The 13,741-nt window shown below is 38.0% G+C and overlaps 1 protein-coding gene across 2 annotated transcripts; it reads right to left on the reverse strand.

The window, feature by feature from the left end:
* Positions 1 to 1,003: 1,003 nt before the first annotated feature.
* LOC146627915 (thrombin inhibitor hemalin) lies at positions 1,004 to 3,465 on the reverse strand. Of its 2 annotated transcripts, none has more exons than XM_085357457.1 (6): positions 3,399 to 3,465; positions 2,236 to 2,427; positions 1,606 to 1,782; positions 1,418 to 1,462; positions 1,191 to 1,269; positions 1,004 to 1,088 (listed from the first exon to the last, which is right to left on the reverse strand). In XM_085357457.1, the coding sequence occupies exons 1-6, from the start codon at positions 3,463 to 3,465 to the stop codon at positions 1,004 to 1,006; spliced, it is 645 nt and encodes a 214-aa protein (XP_085213583.1). The 2 variants fall into 2 exon arrangements, with proteins under 2 accessions (XP_085213583.1, XP_085213582.1); XM_085357456.1 differs by having other exon boundaries at positions 1,418 to 1,467; positions 1,602 to 1,782.
* Positions 3,466 to 13,741: the final 10,276 nt, after the last annotated feature.

The raw sequence follows: 13,741 nt of genomic DNA on the forward strand, positions 1-13,741 counted from the left end.
GGACATTCTAGCCAATAATGCAGCTGCATATATCCCAGCTGTATTTCTGGAATTAACAATGAAAAAAAATTAACATCCAAATAAAAGAAACAGCATCTTTTATTGAACCAATCAGACAATGTTACAGTTGAATTTGATCACTTTTCAACTTTGCTCCAACTCAAACAGTACAAAAGCACCTTAAGAAGAACACCCTGTAAAGTAAAACAACGCTCAGGATATTTCCAGTCTTTTATGAACATTTATCCCTCCTCACTAACAAAAAATAAAAAAAGACATTAAGATCAATTTCTACCAGCACATTTATTAAAATCAAACATTCCATGTTCTGTGAATACTTTTTATACCCTGAATACAATACAAAATAAAGCAATACTAAATGAAGAATATGAAGATGTGAGAAGATAGGAAGGAATGCGTTTTTTATATTTAGATCATTACTGCCTGTGCAAGAGTTACGAATGCTGAGTAAGAAAACATAATCACAGAGAGTGCGTAAGACATCATTGTACAAAAAACAGTTCTAAATATACGTGCTGGGCTTCGAATTGGCACGTGCATTCAGACCTCAGACGTTTTTTCATCAAATCCCCAGGTGTCGATGCAGTTTTGGAAACAGTGAAATATTATGAGCTCAAACTACTAACAGCCTTTCAAGCAACAAACGAATGTGAACTTGTTTCCTGTCTCCTGCCTATGTTTGAATGCTTGTGTAAAACACTGCCTGGGTTCTAATGACCCCAAATTATTGATGCAAGTCTTTCAGGGTTGTTTTTTTTTGTTGATTATTTAACTATTGCTACTATTACAACAATCTATTTTCTATTCATTTAACAATGACTAATTCTATTGATCAAAGCTTAAAAAATAATTAAGAGATAGAAATGAAATAAAACACAATATTTCAATAATGTAATGACTGTTATAAGGAAATCAAAACTAGTGGACGGATTATTGCCCAAAACCAAGCTGGTAAAATCTAAATGTTGCTCTTTGAAGTTTTCTATGACATTTCAATGTCTCTCTCTGCCTGAAGAGGCGCATCAGCCTGGGGCTCTTTACTTTTCCCAGCACCCTTCTTCTTTTTCCTACAGGAAGTAAAACGAGTATTAAAGTAATTGTAGAAAAATTGCCATTACCAGTGGGGAATGATCTTTCTTTTCGTTTAAGGCAAACAAAATTGTTCTTACTTTGACTTAAGCGTTAGGAAAACCACCGTTCCGATGATAGCAACAACGATGAGTGCAAGCAAAACTCCACAGATGATCGCTGTTAAAGAGGGTGGCAGTTTAACAATAAGGTTTGTGTAAATGGATATGGTGCTAAGTAAAAAGCTAGTGAGAAGTTGACTCATAATAGTTAAAACAATCTGTTTTTCTCACATTATGTCCTTTAAGGTTAAAGTGTGTCTACTGACCAATTGGAGTGTCTGGCTCATCCTCCTCTGCCTCATTACCATCATCTTCAAACAAAAAACAAACAAAAAACATGTTATCGTACTGCGTGTTTTTTTTAAATTAACACTGACTCATTAATTAATATTCAATAACATATTGATATATTAACATGTAACAGTGACAGTAAAAGAGAGATGTGTGTGCTCACTATGGATGCCAGCACAGGTGGAGTTGCAGCTGATAAAGTCAAAAAATCTGTTTCCATTTCCGAGGCATCCGGTCCAAAGGAATCTTTTGCATTTGTCATAAACAGAGTCATAGTAGTACCTCAGATATTTTCCATTGCATGTACCTTCCACCTTTTTAAAGTGGCAAGCTTTCCTAGCTGTGGGGAGAAAACATCATCGTCACTGATCACTGAGAGTATCCATAACAATGGCTGCTAATTAACTGATTGATTAATTATAACTGTAAGGCAAATCACCCGAGTCATTTACTTATTTTTAGGAAGATGTGCTCTTTCACCACTTGGTGGCGCATTGCAAATACTCAATAGCCCCTGTCCTTCCTACAGCTGCTTAGGACTTAAAGAAATTGCATGTGGACAAAACTGTTAAAAAAGGTTTTTGTGCTGATAATATGCGACACAATGATCATTTTTCTTTTTTCTTCTGTCAGTTTCTCTCTCAGTCAGTTACACTGAAGGAGTTGTCTGGCCTAGGCCAGGGCTAGTTTATGTTCCCAAGTTCTTCAGAAGATGTTTTGTGTGTGTTTGGATTGGATTTTGCATATTAAGTTGTAAGTGGTTAGAAAACGATTTATTCAAAATGATTCTTACCATCCATAGGGTAGACATCTTCTGCATTGACTGAACAGTTTCTCAAGCACTCTCTTTCAGTTTGGAAACGGTTAGCATTTCCTCCTTTACCGTTGTACAGGAAAGGGCTGCACTGATCTTTGCTGACATCATAATACACAGCAAAGTTGAAGCTTGTTCCCTGACCCGCATCAGCAGGTAGTCGACAGAATTCTGTTGGATGAGAAAGAACATAATGTAAGAAACATTTTATATGCAAAAAAAAATTTGAGTGGATGTTTTGGTTTTCAAATAATACACATAATATAGTATACTCTAAAATATAATGTTCAAACAGAAATGTAGCTAATGTTTAACTAACCTCATCAGCAGAGACCAACTCCCTGTTTTTATGATGGCAATAAAAAGTATCATTTATGGCACATTTTCAGCTCTCCCGCCCTTCATAGGTTTCACAGTAAGGAAGTGGTTTCAAACTTTTTATAAACATAGTTAAACTTTAATTCAATTAAATATCCATTAATTTAACCTGCTATTACCTTATGGGTGCTGAAAAGCTGCACCCTTTCCTATTCTATTACTCTGTGGTGCAGTGAGATGAAGTTGTGCGTTAGTGTCGTTTTAGCTCAGCATGTCCATAACGGTCAGGCTCAGACAAACACGATCTCAGTGCTTTGTGCAGTCGTGAAGAATATGTAAATAACATTTACAGTATGGTAAACAGCCAGAGTGAAAACAGTCATTGTTGGCATCAGTTGGAAGTCGCTACATGACTTATGTCTCGTTAGACTTGCAAAATAAATATAAACATTTTTTTTCCTATTGAACTGATTAAAATAGGTCTAAGCAACACTCTATGTGATTCCACACACTGCACCAGTGCGTGGTGCAGTTCATCCACTCATCTCAGAAAAACTGATAACAGAATCGCCATGTTGGGCTGAAAGGACTGAAGGTGAAGCTTATCTATTTGATTCAGTTTTGGTCACCAATCATGTACATATTAAAAAACTAAACAAAAAAAAACAGCAACACAAGTCTCCAGTCTTTGTGATTTTTCACTAAAGATGAGCTCAGTGAGCTGAAAGCCTGGTTGATAATGAAAAGTAAACCTCACGTATAAAAAAGCGCTCGGCTATTCTTTTTGTTTAGCAAGTTAAAGAAGAAAAAAAAGTTTTATATACCTGGAATGTTGGAATAGCCGATTTGGAAGGCTGAGAACACAATCCCCAACACCAGAAGGCCCGTCATCGTGCTGCTTGCCTTTGTGCTGTCTTTCATGGAGTGAGAGAAGGTTATAAACTACAGTGGGAGTGGGTGGTCATAACTGACCTTTGGACCAGAGTTTCTCTAATGGGGACACCTTTAATCGAAACAAAGGGTAGTCATAGTGCTTTATTACATTTACTGTATAGAAGAAGTTAAAAACAGTTATTGCCACTCCTATTTTGTGTTATTGTGATCGCGTACAACACAGCAGAAACATACACATATACACTCACCGACCCTTTTTCAGGTACAGCTGTTCATGCTTGCTAACAGAAGTATCGCATTGCTGTAACTTCATGGATTTGGATATGAAGATATGGTCAAGATGACCTTCTGAATTTCAAACTGAGCATCCAAAAGTATAAGAAAGGCTCAAAGCTTCAAGAAACCAGTTTTTATATATATTGTTACAACCTGACTCAAAGGCAACATAAATATGGAGACCAACACCAGAGTTTCATAAATAAGAGGTTTTATTTGAAATTACATAATAAATAAATTAGCTAAAATAGCTGCCTGAGCTCTCCAAAGTCAGCCAGAGTCAGTTTATCCAAACCTCACTATGTGCAGTCTATTAGCAATTCATCCCAAGCAACACCGGAAGACCCTGCACTGCCACTGCAACGAGATTAGAGACTGCAGAGGGGTGAAAGCATATCTATAAAAACTGGTTTCTTGAACATTTTTTTTTTATTTCAGACTTTGGGTTAAAAAGAAAAATATATTTGTCAATATAACTTGAAACAGCAAACTATAGAGATAGATGGGTCCCTTTTAATCACAAAGTAAAAATGCTGTTTGTGGAGGTAAATAGGTCCCATTTTGTTAAAGAAGAGGTTTAGAGCAGCTGTCCCCAAAACATGGGCCATGGACTGCTACCTGTCTGTGAGTTATTTGGTACTGGGCCGCGAGAGTCGAGGCTCAGGTGTGAAATTTATGGTTTTCAGGGTTTTATCGTTTTTTATTGTTAATTTTCTAAATCATTTTTATCATTAACTTGGTTTCCCTGGGTATTTTCCCATGTGTTATTAATAAATCTTCTTTCTTTTTTTTGGTACTTGTACTGGTTTTATTTTGTTGTAATTATCTGCGACACCTTAAAGGCCGGTCCATGAAAATATTGTTGGACACAAACTAGTCCGTGGCGCAAAAAAGGTTGGGGACCGCTGGTTTAGAGTAGTCACTGTTTCCATATATTATTGTCCATATTTTGTCTTCATTAAGTCATGTTACATATTCAAATACATAAAAGTGTATGGAACTGTGTTTCTTTTGTGGAGGACGAGGAGACCCAATTCGCACAGCTATCTCCAAAGAGTTTGTTGAAGCGCTCACTCACTAAATGAAGGATGAGTTAACTCGCACGATGAACTGTCATCTTTAAAAAGCGTCGTTTCCTTTTTACTCAGGATCAATAATTGCCTGAGGGAAAAGGGAGATTGAAAAGAGGGATGCTATAGAAGAGTACATCTGTGAGTCTCTGGCAGCAGCCATCATCCATCCGTCCTCTTTCTTTGGTAGGTGCAGGATTTTTCTTTGTGGCAAAAAGGATAAGACTCTTCGACCATGCATTGAGTACCATGGCGTGAATGAAATTACAGTAAAGAATAAATACCCTCTTCCGATCATTAACTGTGCCTTTGAACCATTTCAGGGGGCCACTATTTTCACCAAACTCGATCTCTGCATTTGGAGGGCGACAAATGGAAAACAGCTTTCAACGCTCCTTTAGGCCACACAGTAATCCCTTTTGGACTCACTAACTACCTGCCATTTTTCAAGCTCTAGTAAACGATATACTAGGGAAATTTTGTAAATGTTTTCATCTTTGTTTATCTGGATGATATTAAAATTTTTTCCAAGTCTCCCCAAAAGTTGATTCTGTTCATCTGGACATAGCTTTTTCAGTGGGAGAAATATTTCGTCACTCATCCAAGTGACTTCTTCAGTGAACATTGAAAAGTGAACATTGGCATGCTCGAAGGAGTGACCTTTGTCCTTTAGATGCAGATGGACGGTGTTGGGGACTAACGGAATACATGTACCGCCGTTACGTATTTAAAATACAAAATATGAGTATAATAGATACAAAATATGTATTCCGTTACAGTTACCGTTTAAAAAGGTGGTATTCAGAATACAGTTACTTTGTTGAAATGAATGGATTACACAGCAGTATTTTCCTGTGCCCTCTGTATTTTTAACAAAACACGCATTAAGAGGCTCTAATGCCTGTGTCTCAATCTCGCGGGCCATGTCACCCCTACTTGCATAATGACGTGAAGAAATATTTTTTTAAATTATTCACAAAAATGATTTAATATGAAGGCAATAGGCAGAGTGTTACAGGCATAGCCCTAAAGAATGTAGCGTCATGGGCAGTGTAGTCCGTGGTGCAGGGAGAATGGACTGCCATACCTGTTATGTGTCTGTAAACGCGAGGGAAGGAGAAAAATAGTCGAAAAATACGAGTTGTCACCGAGCAGAAACGGGAGCTGGAAGCATGTAAATACAATAACCACTGCAGCCAGAAAGAGTGCCTGACGAGCCAAGTTGTAAGTAAGCTATTAAGACTCGACCGTGATCGTGTTTTCCTCCGAAACAATAAGCTCCGTTGGAGCAGCCTTTCAACGCCTCTCTCTGTCCCTCGCTAGCAAAGTTAACCCAGACAACAAAGTAAAGCTAGTTTTCGGCTACAAGCCCAACACGGAACCCGACGTATTAGCCAGAGGCCCCTTTACGGATTTATGCCTTTACGGTTTGGAGCCGCAGACCTGTTTCATATATGCGCGGAATAGTTTTCTATACGAGATCACTGCAAAAAGTGCCTTACCTAATGTCCACCCTACTGTTACTTATTTTATATTAAGATTTAAAAATCTAGTTGGTATTCCTATGGTTAATAACCAGCAATAGTACATTTGTGTAGTTGTAAAAAGCATAATAATATATTAAGTAATCCAAAGTATTCAGAATACGTTACTCTCATTGAGTAATGTAACGGAATACGTTACAAAATACATTTTTGGGCATGTATTCTGTAATCTGTAGAGGAATACATTTTAAAAGTAACGTTCACTGCAGATAGTTTGAAAGAGGAGTGAAAGAATCCATCTATGTCCACCTTGAACGACCATCTTTGAACAGAGGCGGTGGCTTACGACACCAACTGTCTGCCATCTATAATCCAGTTTTGAGATCCCTTCCCAGACGCTTTAACGCCCACTCACATCCTGGGCCTTCTGACCTCAGGAAATCACGTGATAGGGTGGGGCTCGGTTTCACAATGAGGTCACCTGAAACCTTGGCTAATTGTGACCTACACCCGTGGTGACACCTTGGCTCGTGTGATTAGGTAGAGGATCATTAGGGGGTCAATTGTTCCTCTGGAGGGGACACTCCTATAGGGCAAAAATCTGGGACTCTCCACCATTTGACCTTAGAACTGAAGAAGCTTCTCAGACGAGAGGTGGGACGTCTTCAAGCTACTTAAAGTCCAGACGCTTTTCTTTCCAAACTCCTTAGACTATGATGACCTGGATGACTGAGAACCTTCACAGACATATGTAAATACCATTTCCAAGGGATTAAATGTGCAGTAAATACCAATGGTCAAAATGGAAGACAGTCATTATTCACTTGCAAGTCATAATATGAACATGAAGTCAGTAAAAACCAATTATAACCAAAATAACAATTTCAGGAGTTCAGACGCAAGCTTAAACATAACCCTGACAGAAAACAACGAGAAGACATCAAGCTATGTGCTAATAACCTGGCCCGTTATGAAAAGTAAAATGAAAAACTTTTTATGTACCTAGAATGTCTTAATGTCAGATTTTGAAAGCTGAAAAGACAAACCTCCAAAACAGAAGGTGCTTCATCTTGCTCCTTGTCTTTGCGATATCTATCTATCTATCTATCTATCTATCTATCTATCTATCTATCTATCTATCTGAGAGTGGGTGATCAGTATTGACCTTCTATAGCACAGTGACATCTTCCAAAGGTAATGGCAGAGCTATAGCTTTATTACCTTTATTGTATAAAGTGGGTGTTTATATATGATAATCTTTGATGTAAGGTGTGATGGGGCGTGGTCTGCGGTGCCACTGCAGGCGCGATGGACCCACCTGCATGGCATCTGCAATCATGCCTCGCCGGCTTGAAAATCTGCACTGGGTCCTGAGGGTTGCGTTGTTGTCGATGTGAGTCGGGCTGTGAGCTGGAAGGCTGCAGCCGACTGAGTGTGTTTGTAGCAGCCACCGGAGTTAATAAAAGATGCTGTAAAACATGTTCATAAAAACGTCATCGTGTCTGCTGTGGTATGTTTACCGAAGGCTTTAAAAAGAAGGTCATCCAACTATTTTCCTCTTCTTATGCAATTCAGGGTCGTGGGGGGAGCTAGAGGCTATGCTATCTGTCATAAGGTGAGAGAAAGGCAACACCCTGAGTAGGTCGCCAGTCCATGGCAGGGCTAACGCATAGAGACAAATTCCATTCATTTTTACATTTGCACCTAGAGTCAATTTAGAATGACCAATTAACCTAAAACCCATGCATATCTTTGAAATGGGGGAGGAATTCAGAGTAGCCAGAGAGAGCTGACAGACATGGGGAGAACATGCAAACACCACACAGAAGAGCACAAGACGGGATTCAAATCCAGGACCTTCTTTCTTTGAAGTAACCGCTGCATTAACCAAAAGAAAATCATATCTGGATTATCTTGAAACAGCAATTTATAGAGATAGATATTCTTTAATCAGGAAATAAGAATGGCGCTGGTGATAGCAGACAGGAGGTGGTTGAGAGTAGCCACTGTAAGCGTCATGGCAACCTTTGTGCTGCCCTCTCATTTAAGCCAGATTGCATTTTGATGCTGTCACATTACTCACACCTGTTTAAAGAAAACAAATGCATGATGATGATGAGTATGAATACCCCATATCTAGTATTTGTAATAAATTAGAAAATCTCCTGTCTCAGGTGATGCTGAAAAACTAGTTCATGCATTTATTGCTTCTAGGCTAGACTCCTAAAAACTTTAAAGGCCTTTAGCTGACCTGAAATGCTGCAACAAGACTAAAGGGTGGAAATAGAGAGCACATATTTCTCCTATATTGGCTTCTTTTCATTACTTCCCTGTCAAATCCAGAATCCTTCTCACCACTTACAAGGTCTTAAATAATCAGGCTCCATCTTCTCTTAAAAACCTCACAGTAACATCCCAAAAAGAGTACTGCAGATTTACTTTTGGTTTCTGGGATATTTAAAAGTAGAATGGGAGTTCAGAGCCTTTGGCTTTGAGGCCCTTCTTCTGTGGATCCAGTTTGGATTCAGGAGACAGACATTAAGGGCAGACATTTTAAGATTAGGCCCAAAATTTTATTTTTGGTAGCGCACATAATTAGAACTGGATTGGGTGACCCTGAATCCTCCCGTATTTATGCTGCAGTTGGTATAGGCTGCTGGGGGGGCCTTCCCATAATGCCCTGAGCGTTCCTTCTTCACTCACTATGTGTTTACACATCAATATGCATTCAATCATTAGTTATTATTAATCTCTGGCTCTTTTCCAAAGTGTGCCTTTGTTCTGTCTTGTCTTTAAGTAAAAAAGCACCTTAAAAAGAAGGCTTGGTAATACACGAAGAACAACACTGAGAATATTTCCTGCAGTGGATAATAAACAGTAGATGGCAATTAACATATTTTATGAACCTTTAGGACTGTTAAAAAGGCACTGAATACTGAGAATGCATTTTATGCAGCTAGTACAATACTCAAGCAACATAACATTATATTGTAAGATTTATGAATATCTAGCAAGAAAACAGAGTCAAAAGGCATCACAGTGCAAAAACAGGTTTAAACATATCTGGTGTTTTTTAATTGGCACATGCATTCAGATTTAGTTCAGTTTTCAAGAAAACACTAGCTGATAATGCTGTTATATTTAAATAATTATAAGACCACAATACTAAAAGACCTTCAGGCAATTGTGCACAAGTGAATAAGTATGAGAACCTAAAATTACACTTTTAGGTTCTCATACTAAGAAAACCTAAAAGTTTGCTGTTGTTGTTGAGTGTTTTTCCCTCTTTTCCTGCTTCTGAGTGACAGGTGTCCAGAACTGCTGAAACACAACTCATAACACGTGAAATTACTTTCTGTATCTGACCAACAGTTTAAAAAAGACAAAATTTTAAGTTTGTTATAACACAAGGCAAGAAAAAAATTGTCAATATGAAAAGTAGTTATTAAAAAGTGCTCAGAAAAACAATAGAATAAAAAAATCATTACTTTACATTTGTAATGTTGATTAAGTAAAATGTAAAATTGGGGATCACGTAAGACTTTTAGATACACGAGGAAGAAAAATCAAAAGTTGAACATTGAATCAGTGACCACCATGATATTATTTGATGGAGTCAAATGTTGTCCTGAATTATCCAGTCAAGTAAGGGCCTAAAGAAAAGAAAACAAAAGTTATATATAAAAAATAAATAAAAATTATTATATAAAAATAAAAATTATATAAAAAACTGCTTAAAAGTGGACAATCAAAACTCCACATAGTATAGCAATTTAAAAAAGACCTGTTTAATGATTAAAGACATTAAAGACAAAAGGTTGTTTCACCCCTCAGAATCTTCAAAAGCTGTTAAACAGTACATATATTTATGTTGGCAACCAGGTTGGACTAAAGCAAACGTATCCTACATTGTCTCTTTTTAAATAAGAGTGTGATCTACTGACCAGTCGGAGTATCCACCTCATCCTCCTCAAGACCATCTAAAATCCAAAACAGTTCATGTCAGTCTTGATGCATGCTCCATCATCTACATAAGGACATCGAAAAAACATTGATTCTGTTTATTTGGACGTAGCATTTTCGAAATGTTTCTCCCACTGAAAACGTTACTTCCAGATGAACAGAATCAACTTTTTGGGAGTTCAGGTCAGTATGTATAAACACATATCACTGTGTTGTTTTGGACAGAATTATCACTGACTAATTCGTTTTTACAACATGTAATGATTTATTGATATATGAACATGTGTTAATATCCGAAACTGTATAGAAAAAAAGAGAGCACATCGTGCTTACACTTGACACCTGAGCAGGTGGAGTTGCAGCTGTTGTAGTCGTGAAATCTGTTTCCATTTCCAACGCATCCGGTCCAAATGAATTCTTTGCATTTTTTATCACTGGAATCATAGTAGTACTTCACACAGTTGCCATTGCATCCACCTTCAGCTCTTTTTAGGAGGCAAGCTTTAGATGCTGTTCAGAGAAAATAATAATGATAATACAGTTTTTCTCAGTTGCTTTGGTGCATTTCTCACAACAGAATTAAACTTTGCACAACAGTTAGTTCAACCTCCACAACATGTAGTCGTTTTGGCACAACCTTGTGGCGGTTTCATGTTCATTGCGTCCAAAGGCAAATGCCTTTGGACATGAAGCAGTTGAGTAAGTACAAATATCTAAAGAATGGTCACTTTTGACTTGCTATTCATCACTATCTCCTTTCTTTTATCATGAATGTCACAATTATTTATACTTGTACCGGCTGAATAGTCATTGTCCTTACAACTAATAGTCTTCATTTCATTGCTTGTGTCAGTGCACTCAAAATTGTTGAACATCTTGTCAAACACTTTGTACACCCATTTTGAAAACCCTATTTTTAAGGAGTTTCCATGAAACCCCTGCAAACGTTTGTATATCTTGACGAAGCGGGATTCAATCTTGCAAAAGGCGTGAACGAAATCACATTGGAGAAATAGCCACCATTGATGTCCCAGGCCAACGAGGAGGAAATATTACAATGTGTGCAGCAATCTCAGAAAATGGCATTCACACCCATATTCCTCGTATTGGTGCATACAATACACAACACCGGTTGGCTTTTCTGGACGCTCTTTATAGGGACCTAATCCCACAAAATGAAAGGGATGATCCTGGTGACAATCGGACAATGTATGTAGTGGTTTGGGATAATGTTAGCTTCCATCACTCTGCTGTAGTCGGGCAGTGGTTTGCAGCACACGACAGGATGCTTATGGAGTTTCTTCCTCCTTACACTCCATTCCTAAATCCAATTGAGGAGTTTTTCTCTTCCTGGAGGTGGAAGGTATATGACAGGCATCCACATACCCAAATGACCCTGCTAGCAGCTATGGATGCAGCTTGTGATGACATCACAGCAGAGTCCTGCAGAGGGTGGAGTTGACACTCCAGAAGATACTTTCCCCGATGCATCGATAGAGCTGACATTCGCTGTGATGTTGATGCAAATATGTGGGCAGACAGACGGGAGCGTCTAGATATCAATGATTGATATGCAGCAGTGTCTGTTTTTCAGTTTTGTTTTTTTGTTTCATAACCACTGGAGTGAGGTTTACTGTCTAAGTGAGTTTATGTTTGCTGTAAAATGTTTGATTTACTGTATTTCCCCAGTTTGCACAATGCTGTGAACAGTTTCAATTAAATATTATCAAGAGTGCATATGGAGTGTCTTGATTTTCCTTTACAATTTATGGTTTTCAACATGCCATGCATGCTGTCCAGACTTGACATGTCATTGGGAAGCACCTACAAAGAAATCCGTCACAATGAGAACATGTTCAAACCATTTGATTTTGTGACCAAAGGTGCTGGTGTAATGACTTGTAATTGTGACAGCCCTGACACTTTGATTGATATAAGTACTTGCTTTTGATGAATGTATTATCTGTTTTGATTAAGGGACTTGCTTTTGAAGCATTGACTACTTATTTTGAACAACTGACTTTTCTTTTTGATGAAGTGACTCACTTTTGCAAGTTATCCACCATGTTTTGCAGTTTGCACTAATTGTTTTGAGAAGAGCCTTAGTAGTGGTGCAGAGATCAATTCTGTTGTGAGAAATGCACCAAAGCAACTGAGAAAAACTGTAATAATGGATTGGATTTATACAGCGCTTTTCAAGGCACCCAAAGCGCTTTACAATGCCACTATTCATTCACTCTCACATTCACACACTGGTGGAGGCAAGCTACGGTTGTAGCCACAGCTGCCCTGGGGCAGACTGACAGAAGCGAGGCTGCCATATCGCACCATCGGCCCCTCTGGCCAACACCAGTAGGCGGTAGGGTAAAGTGTCTTGCCCAAGGACACAACGACCAGGACAGAGAGCCCGGGGATCGAACCGGTGACCTTCCGGTTACAGATACGCTTCCCAACCCCCTGAGTGCTCGTCGTCATCATCATCATCATCCTCAAAATAGGCATAACATTTGTTTTGGTTGTTTTAGCATTTTTAATTGTCATTATATTAAAGGTTTTTATCAGAGGTAAAATTTAAACACAAATATTTTAAATACTAACACAACATGTTTGAAGGCATTCGACTTTCAGACATGTAGACATCTTAAGCCTCAGTAAACATTTACCAAAGCCTCAGGCATGCTGCCAGTAGATTTTACCAAACTTACAAATACTAAAAATTGATTCTCTGAGAACTTGAGAAGTTCATTTTTAGAACTTGGTGACATCTGACTGGTGCTTAGTGTGAACACTTTGTTCCTACAGCCTCTTGTGAAGTAATTATATGTAGAAATGGTTCATAGAAAAGTCTGAAAATCTTAACAAACCACAAATGTTCCTCTCTCTATATATAAGATTCTGCCTTGTCAGACAATTCATCCTCCGAAGACCTCAGATAATAAAGAAGTAGGACAATGACATATTTTTCATCTTGTCACATCTGCTTTTGGTGGTCATTAAAGATACATGACATATATTTACCATCTGAAGGTTATCAGTTAAACACAATAAATTATGCAGTTATTCTTTTGTCCTTATAAATCTTACCATCCATAGGGTAGATATTCTCTGCATTATGTGAACAGTTTCTCATGCACTCTGCTTCATTTTCAAAGCGGTTTGCATTTCCTCCTTCACCTTTATATATGTTTGATTTTTTTATAAAAAGTTTCTAAATTGCACATTTAAGAGGATTGGTCCTCAGTGTTAAGTAACAAAGAATGAGTGAATTAATCATCTATTTTAAATATTTATTATTACCAAAGTCTAGAGAAAACACATGTAACTGTCCTGTATTTTGGATAGAAGTATCACTGACTAATGGTTTTAGAACATGTAATGAGTTATTGATATATGAACATGTGTAAATATCTGAAACTATGTGTAGACTCAACAGAGCACACTGTTCTTACCTTTGACACCTGAACAGGTGGAGTTGCAGCT

The sequence above is a fragment of the Diplotaxodon limnothrissa genome, linkage group LG7, assembly GCF_057381915.1.
Source record: "Diplotaxodon limnothrissa isolate DT_005_m linkage group LG7, D_limnothrissa_male_GT1.1, whole genome shotgun sequence".
In the NCBI taxonomy this organism is placed as follows: domain Eukaryota; kingdom Metazoa; phylum Chordata; class Actinopteri; order Cichliformes; family Cichlidae; genus Diplotaxodon; species Diplotaxodon limnothrissa.

Excerpts from the sequence above, each read along its gene's own strand:
- LOC146627915 (XM_085357456.1), bottom strand. The coding sequence starts at position 3,465 with ATGACGGGCCTTCTGGTGTTGGGGATTGTGTTCTCAGCCTTCCAAATC. Across the intron at positions 2,428-3,398 it reads CGGCTATTCCAACATTCCAG|AATTCTGTCGACTACCTGCT; the intron begins GTATATAAAACT and ends CTCATCCAACAG. Across the intron at positions 1,783-2,235 it reads AGATGTCTACCCTATGGATG|CTAGGAAAGCTTGCCACTTT; the intron begins GTAAGAATCATT and ends TTCTCCCCACAG.